Here is an 8,993-nt window from a genome sequence, read left to right as displayed (position 1 = left end):
CAAAAACGTAGTAGTATGGATTCAGGGTTATTCAGGGAGCGACGGGATGGCTTAATGTGTTACTGGGGTCCTTCCAGAATGGTCAGAGACAGAGGCAGAAATGTCCTTTTCACAGACCTGGCTGATCAATAAGTCTATATCACTTGTAAGGTTTCCAAGCCTTGCTGTAGATTTCCCATTAGTTTGGCAACTTCGAGCTCTGAGTGGAGGTCTTTGAAGATATATTTAGATTGACCTGAATATCTGTTTTTCTACTCTCAGTTGTTTTGAATTGAATGAAATGAAGTGTAAGTAATTGGCTAAATCAGGAAAACAAGTGGGCTGTGAATTGTCAAATCAATTGCACCACTGTTGACATATTCCTTCTTAACTCAGAAACTATATATGCCACAATGGTTGCTGCCATTTTTAAAACCTTTATCAGTATTATTGTTCTGCCTGGCATTTTACTGCCTTGCCTCTTATCTGAAAAATGCTAAAGAGAGCAAGGTCCACAAACATGTGAAGGGTTTCGGAGAAAGGCGAGAAAACAAGTGGGAGTAGGTGAACTCTGCACTACCTGACTTCCTTGGGACGGTCCTGCAGAAGGCTCCGGCGGCACGTATTTATATTTCTGCATCGAACATGAGGCTGTGGCGCCCACCACCACAGCAAATAGATAAATATCGAGCGGGACCAGGATTAGTGAGGATGCCTATATGTCCCACAGACAGCAATTCTGAATGGAACAAACAAACAGAGGAGACAAATTGTGATATTGCTTTTTCAGGTAACTGCATCATTGTTCTTACCGAGATCACACCAAGGTGGAGAGACAATGAGGAAGTACCCGCCTGCCTGTGCGTGCATGGAGCTGCAACTGTGCGCGCTTCTCTCCACTATGTCTCATTTGCTTTGCTAAACAGCTGCTTTGTAAGACTTAAACCGCAGCTGAAGACAAAGCGCTCCTTTGAATGAGCTGGAGCGCACGGGACGGACACTGCCCTCGGTGCACAGTGCAGGTGTATTCGGCGAAGCGGAGGCGCACGCAGGGAGCAGAGACGCAGGAGCGACGCACCTCACAGCAGCATGCAGACCTCAACACCTGCTGCAAAGAGAAAAGCCTTCATCCTCAGATATGCTGCTTCTTAACGCTTTTATCCCCTTGAAAACAATTACCGGATTCTTCCACATGCAACTTCAAACCGAAGTGATGGACGCACAGCTCGTTTGGAAAACAGTTTTACGCACAAAAGCGCACAGTTGGCTTCACTGAAATCAATCTTATTCTCATCATCAAGGACATAAGCCTTTTTTGCGAGGATGACCGAAGCACCTTTGCCAGTGCAGGCGTTCTACATCGGGATGGAGGTGGTGATCGCTGTCGCATCTGTGATCGGGAACGTGATGGTGGTCTGGGCGGTGAAAATTAACAAGTCGCTGCGAGATAACACGTTTTGCTTCATCGTCTCGCTGGCTCTGGCAGATATTGCGGTGGGCGCCCTCGTCATCCCCCTGGCCATCACTATCAACATCGAACTTAAGACTCACTTCTACAGCTGCCTGCTCGTGGCGTGCACGGTGCTGGTGCTGACTCAAAGTTCAATCTTCGCCCTCCTGGCCATTGCAATTGACCGCTATCTCAGGGTCAAGATCCCGACCAGGTAATATGGGGGTTTCACAGCACATGCACATTGTGTGGAGCGACAAGGATGTGCCACATGAAAAGATGATCCTGATGATGATGATAATTGATTATGATTATTTTATTTGCAAGCAAATGTATCCTTCTCTCTCTCTCACTCTCTCTCTCTCTCTCACACACACACACACACACACAGCAGGTCATACACGCACAGCAGGTAACACACAGCTCCTGTGCTGTAGGCACTGCTTCCCTCATGGGTCTTGTTTCACTTCACAGGATGCCAGTCCCTTTACATGCTCATATATCTGACTCACCAGTGCTGACATGACAGCTAACCAGAACATGGCTGATCACCTAACAGCTTTGATTTGTGCCTCTCCCCTCAGGATCTCTAATATGTGTGGATGAGTACAATAGTGACAGATTTAGAACATTTTGGGGTTTGGGAGCGAAGTTGTGTTCACGCGAATATCTTCTTGTGTTTCTGGAGGAAACAAAAGAGGTCAGGTTTGCTGTCAACGCTGTTCAGGCTACCCTTTCTGTATCTGATGCACAGCACCAGCGGTGGTTTCTCATGCCAGGCTGAAACAAAAAGCTGAGCAGTGGAGCTGAAAGGCTCCAGAGATAAGCCTGTAGTAGAAGAGGGGGAATATATTGTCTGGGAATATTGTCTGTGATGGCCTCAGACTTTAATCTCATGTCTAAGACACCAGTTATTCTCCCAGGCACATGATAGCACTTTTATCGTGCATTTTACCTTTTGACTTCTTAGTTTAATTTTGAATAAAACAGCTTAGCACTTATAGCTGTGTGTGTCACCACAAGCTCCATCACTGTGAAAGTGTTGCCTTGCTCATGTTATCAAATCAGACATCAGCTTCTCAGTTCATGAAGCGCATTTCTCATGTTCTTTAACATACTCTCTGTTAGATCAGTATCTGATCTTTTTCCGAGCAGGCCAGGCTCAGTGTGAAAAACGATCTTCACACATAGACACAACACATGCATCCCTAATCAATACTATAATCCAGCACACTAAACCTGTGACAGCCAAGCTAAATTGCAGCATTTGGTTTTTCCTCAGGCTATACTTAAACAAAGCTGAGGTTATCAGAACCAGCGTTTCCCTTATAATTACATAAATTAAATACATGATTGATACATTACACATCAACCATTCGCTATCCAAGAGGAATACTTTTTTTCATATACATGCTGGATCAGATAACTGTTTTCCTCTCTGGCTGTAGACATGGCTGAGTCTCCCTATGTGTCATTCATCGGTCACAAGCGGTGATAAGATTTTAGTGCTTCTGCGTCTTCGACCTTCCTCTACCCCCTGCTTCTTATCCATAAACATTGCAAACAATGTCTGTTGTAGCATGCCAAACACTGCAGCTTGGATTTTTTTGTGTTGCTGTAGTAAATTAGTAGACGATATTGACTTTTACAAACTATTATTCAGTTTTCCTCTGAACAAAAGAAGTATGAAAAGCAGCAGAGCTGAAAATGGCAAGGTTAACTGACAAGGGTTTTCAGAGGCTGGCTTGTTCAAGCGGAAATATGCTGCAAGAAGCTTTGTGTAGAGAGTCCAGGGGTTTGTGCTTTAAATCATAGCTCTTCCTCTGAAACTTGCTTTTTGTCAATACAAGGACACTGCCAAAAAATGAGGAAAGAAGAAAGGGCTTGCTCTTCCTGGCAGTGCTGTGAGAGAAAGTGCTGACTTGAGGCTGTGTTGTTTGCTTCTGCAGGTACAAGCAGGTGGTGACCCCTCGGCGAGCGGGGCTGGCGGTGGTGATATGCTGGACGGTGGCTTTTATCGTGGGCCTCACTCCCATGTTTGGCTGGAACAACCTGAGGCCCCTTCAGCAGAACGGCTCCATTGGCCCCAGCCTCAATATCACCTGCAAGTTTGAAAGTGTCATCAGCATGGAATACATGGTGTATTTTAACTTCTTCAGCTGCGTGCTGCCGCCCCTCCTCCTCATGTTGGTTATCTATGCAGAGATCTTCTACATGATCCACAAGCAACTGAACAGTAAGAAGTTCACCACCAGCCACTCTGACCCCAACAAGTACTACGACAAGGAGCTGAATCTTGCTAAATCCCTGGCTCTGGTCCTTTTTCTCTTTGCTGTCAGCTGGCTCCCCCTCCACATCATCAACTGCATCACACTCTTCTGCCCTAAATGCGAAAACCCCAAAGTCCTCCTCTACATCGCCATCCTGCTCACCCACGGCAACTCCGCTGTCAACCCAATCATCTACGCTTTTCGCATCAAGAAGTTCCGCACAGCCTTCCGGAAAATCTGGCAGCAGTACCTCTGCTGCAAGGACACACCAGCTTTGGAGATTCAGCCCAGCGACAGGAAGGAGATGCTCAATACCGAGCAACTGCAGACCCTGCCATCACAGAAGGAAATCCCTAAGTCGGATCGACTGCAACAACCGGAGCAGCAGCAGCAGAACCAGAGGACCGAACCACTGCAGCAGCCTGAAGAAAATCCACCCCTGGAGCAGAACGCAGTCTAAGCCAAGGGATGGAACTGATTACTGGGCTGAAAAAGTAATGATCAGTACACATGCATTGGCTCGCTCCTCACCTTAATGTAGTCTAGTGAGGAGTCGGAAGCGCTACGATGCTGTAGTGACTGAAACGACTTGGATAATAAATACAGGAAGGTCATTTATCTTTAACTCAGGAGGAGAGGATTTACTGAACGTTTGGCGAGAAAAGAAAAACAAGGCAAAAATGGTATTTATAAACCTCTCAATAATGGAAGTTGTATTGACAGTGACATCGTCTATCTTAGTAACAGAGTGAAGATATAAAGCTTTAACAGTTTTGTTCCTTTTGGTGAATCTTGGTGTGAACATTACAAAACGTTCAATGTAAGTTATTGTGGTTGCTCAGTATCAGATTATCAAACAGCAAAACTTGCTGTAAAACGAACATTTACGAGTTCAATATAGAGAGGTTCATCTTACTACTGTAATACTGTGTGTATGTTTCAACTGACAGTGGCTGAAGAACATGAATGTAATAATAATGTAAATAGGAGACTGTGGCAGCACAGCTGTGAATACTCATCAATTCTTCAGGGTCTTGATAGCACAACAATGGCAGAGCAAGTAGCACTATGGGATAGATTTCTCTGCAGCGAGGCCACGTGCATGTGCTGATAGACGGTGCTGATTTTTTCTCCCATAAGTCTTCCCCACTGGAGCGGAGTCCTTCAGCGACCAAACAGCACGGATCCATTAAAACGGAGGTGGCCAGGGATAAGAAACAAACAGCTGGAGGCAATGGGAGGTTCTAACCTTTTAGAAGCTGCGTGCAGGAAATTCATGTCTGCAAGACGAAAGCAAGTCACAGGGGAGAAAGACAAGATGCACTTAAAGCCCATGTTTATCCAGCCTTCATGCCAGCTGGTGCTATGAGCGGGCTTTTGCTTTTTGTGTCCCCCCCTCATGGACTGATAATAACCTTATCACAACTGACCACTAGAGACAGTGGCTTCCATGGCCTTATTCAGTATTTCAATTAGATGGACTGGACTAGAAAGGACAACCTGAAGATTGTGAGTATCTTTATGACACTATAAGCTCAATTCTTTTTGGCATGCAGCCAAACTGGAGCGTGTAGAGATTAAACTATGGTCAGTGCTGCTGACATGAAAAGAAAAGACTGTATGAGAATGTAAAGTCATTTTGTTTTGTCTCTTGTGAAGACTCCGACCTCTGGTTTCACAGATGTTCTCCTAAGTGGGTGACAATCTCTTGTGTAAGACATTTTCTCTTGCTGTCTTGAAAAACATCTTTCCGTCAGGGACGAGCAGGGAACATTTTTATATCTGAAATGACTGTGTCAACTGAAACCGTGATTCAATCCACACCACCTGTCTACAAATCATACAAGCCAGGTGGACTGTACATATCACAGATGTGAGGAAAACAGTGGATGAATAAATGTATGATAATCATGTGCTTTCTATAGCTAATACTTTTTCTAGGTAACCTTTACAATATTGATTACAATGGGACAGTGGAAAATGCATATTTGTTTTACTGTTTTATGTTATTTCTGAGCTTGATGAATGACTTGTGGAGCAAATATGAGGACTGAGCACACAATCCAAACCTGTCTGCCTGGAATTTTCTTAATATACATCTAGTTTGCAACAGCAAATATGTTTTGAAAGAAATGTAATCCATGCATCCATTATCTTTACCACTTTGAATGTCGCGGGGGTAGCTAGAGCCGATCACAGCTAACATTGGGCGAGAGGTGGGGTTCACCCCTGGACAGGTTGCCAGCGAATCGCAGGGCTAAGAAACATAATGCTGATTACTTCTGCCAAAGAGGTTATGTTTTCACCCCTGTCCATTTGTTAGCTGGTTGCTTTGTTTGTTTGTCAGCAAGATTACACAAAATCAACTAAACACATTTCCACAAAACTTGGTGAAAGGATGTGGTATGGGTCAGAGAAGAACACATCACATTTTAGTGTGGATCTGGATAAAGGGGGCAGATCCAGGACATTTTACACCTTTTTTAACATCGGTGTCCGACATAGGGCTTCTTTCACTTTGGGAATGATATATGGATCTTGACTTAAAATTTCAGGCACATTTTGGGGGCTGATATCTCTGAGTGTGTGAGGCTCAATTGAATTTAAGGGGACTGTTCCACTCTACTGAATGCCATGTTGGATTGTGTTTTCTATAAACATTCTAGTTACAAAATGTTTTAATTTGGTCTGGTAAAAATATAGATACAGAATGTCCAGTTATTTGTTGATGTCAATCTTGCACTGTAACTGCTCGCAGTGATGACGACTTTATTAAACTTTTTATGGTTTAAAGCACAGCACAGTTGTTTTACACAGAAAAAGTCTCAGCTGATTTTCATGTATTTTATTACAATTTGACTCAAATCATAACATTTCCATAACCTGACGCCCTTGTGATTCACACAACAATGTCACTGAGAAACCAATGTGATAAATATAACTTCTGGGTGACCAATTCTGAGTGCACTCATTTCAAAAGAACAACTCCTTGTTATTCCAAATGTTAGCAGTTGGTCTCATTAAAGGGGTTGCTTGAAGTGATGTATCTGCATTGCTTTGGTTTTCTGCTTAGCAACTTTCTTTATTTTAGATTAAATGTAGAGACAGACAGAAACACAGTCCCTCAGCCAGAAGTCCATGTATACAAGTTCCCTGTTTATGTACTAAACCATTTGCATAGTCACATGCTAGGGTGAATGTTGCAGTCTAGTTGTTTTGTTACTGGCTGGTGATGAAATTTAAGCATCTGGCAAATGAAGAGCCAGACAATAAAAACATTAGACTTAGCTGCATCAGGTGCCCATGAATATTGCCTCCAAAATTAATACTGTTGTTGCTATGTGTCTGTTTGGAAACAGTTATGCCATACTACCTTAAAAGGTGGTATCATGTCGTTGTTTACAGCTTATTTCTGCTGTCCCCAACAGGAAAAAAAGAAACAAATGAATAAAGCAGAAAAGTAAATGCAGGTCTAAGATAAATGCTTTTCATACAAAACAACTTCCCGACGCTAATACATGATGATACATTCATTTATACAGGCACCCTCCTACGTGGTGGTATTTTGAAAAACAGAATGCTATATCGGTCATTGGCCTACGCATTCATACCTCTTTACAAGTCAGCACTTCCTGAATTATTTTTTTTTTCCAAAGCAATCAACACTTAAGGCCCCGGATATCTTTACTTTGTATTGATACCTTGCTGCAGCTCAGCAGCGCTGTCAGAATTCTCATTACCACGGTGCAATAATGCAGAGAGCAACTCTTGGATGACAGTCGAGAGTTGTCACAGCTCTGACAGCTCATTTCTTTCCTCTGTGTATGAATTCCTTTAATCTGGCAACGTAAGATTTTCCTGGAGAGAGCACGTAATCTGAGTCAAGCTTTCAATTTGTTCACTTCAGTCACCTCTTTCTCATGAAAGGTGTCCAGAATCCATAAGAAAAATACACTGAACCTGAATGCATTATTATGCAATGTAAAACTGACCAGAAAGCAATGCAAATCAATAGTCAGGTTCAACTGCTGGAACGTTTTACATATTCAGCCTGTAAGGCTATTTTCATCATGTTGGTGCAGTTTCCTGGGCAAAGATGCAAAGTTTCAGGGCAGGATTAAATACCAGGTTGAAGGAGACTAGATTAAGAACTACAAATAAAAGAGGAAAGGAAATACTAGTGCTGTGTATTTCTAATAGAGCAGAGGCGACCTTTCCCTGTGGTAACCTACTGTCCTTGGGGCTAATGTGGCTATTAACTGCAGATCATGAGGGGAGGAGCTATCACACTTTCAGAGTAAATGTTGGAGTTTATTTGCATTTGTTTTGTTCACATTTTTAAATAAAATTCACAACCTGTGTTGTGGTAATCTTGTGTTTTGGAAATCAGAGGATTGTAAAAACAAGGATGCAAGTGACCTCCACACCTGCCCTTGTCTCCGTTGGTGAATACCCCTATTTGGATCAATGTCAACCATGTTTCAGGTCAATATTTTGCTCTGTACATTAGCAGAAGCTCTAACGGACAAAGACGTTTCAATTCCCCAATGACTATTTGTCCCTTCACGGGGGCAGGCTGAGGGGAAAATGCAAGGAATGATATTTATGTCCCAGTGAATGGCTTTTTTCATTAAAAATGGAGGAGCGGTTTGATGTACCTGGTCTTTGATCAGGCATCATGAATAAGCAAGGGTGTTGTGCCCCCCGGTGCTGCTGCACAACTGGAAACAAGGCTTCTTGTCAGAAGAGTTTATGCACCACCACAACATCTGTCTTGGATTAAGTCACATCAGCGTTTACAGTATGACTGTGTTACACCAGAAAACGCAGAGCAACATCCACCATCACGTATATGGTTGACTGCTGGCATTCTTCTGTATGATTTCACAGAAAAGCAATCATTCATGAAAACAGGGCCAGCGATTGTGCTGAGAGAGCATCTGTGTTTGTGTGGGACCATCCATTTGGCATTGTCACTAATGAGAATCTGCAACTGACGAGCATAAAAATGAAAAAATTAAAAGAAAACGAGTGGATGCATATTTACAGCAGATGGGACATTTGCATCCATGCTGTAACAACTGAACAGGGCAGATGAAGATGTAATAATATGCAACGTGTCTTAGATAAACAGTTCTAGATTAATGTCATCAGTCCTCATTGTGAATTTAATCTAAAAGTGCTGAAATTCTCTGATTAATTGTCTTCTACAAACCAAAAAACAGCAATAACGGCTCGCAGCATGTTTGAAAACCCTTCAACATAATGGCATCAGGGCGCTACAAAGAAAACAA

The 8,993-nt window shown here is 42.9% G+C and overlaps 1 protein-coding gene across 1 annotated transcript; it reads left to right on the top strand.

The window, feature by feature from the left end:
- Positions 1-570: 570 nt before the first annotated feature.
- On the top strand, positions 571-6,497 carry adora1b (adenosine A1 receptor b). The gene is made up of 2 exons (XM_020089399.2): positions 571-1,643; positions 3,379-6,497. Exons 1-2 carry the CDS (start codon positions 1,303-1,305, stop codon positions 4,157-4,159), a joined length of 1,122 nt encoding a protein of 373 aa, XP_019944958.1. The 5' UTR covers positions 571-1,302; the 3' UTR covers positions 4,160-6,497.
- Positions 6,498-8,993: the final 2,496 nt, after the last annotated feature.

The sequence above is a fragment of the Paralichthys olivaceus genome, chromosome 6 (assembly GCF_024713975.1).
Source record: "Paralichthys olivaceus isolate ysfri-2021 chromosome 6, ASM2471397v2, whole genome shotgun sequence".
NCBI classification, from domain to species: domain Eukaryota; kingdom Metazoa; phylum Chordata; class Actinopteri; order Pleuronectiformes; family Paralichthyidae; genus Paralichthys; species Paralichthys olivaceus.
The sequence above is the reverse complement of the archived record's forward strand: the minus strand, read 5'-3'. Positions and strand labels throughout refer to the sequence as shown.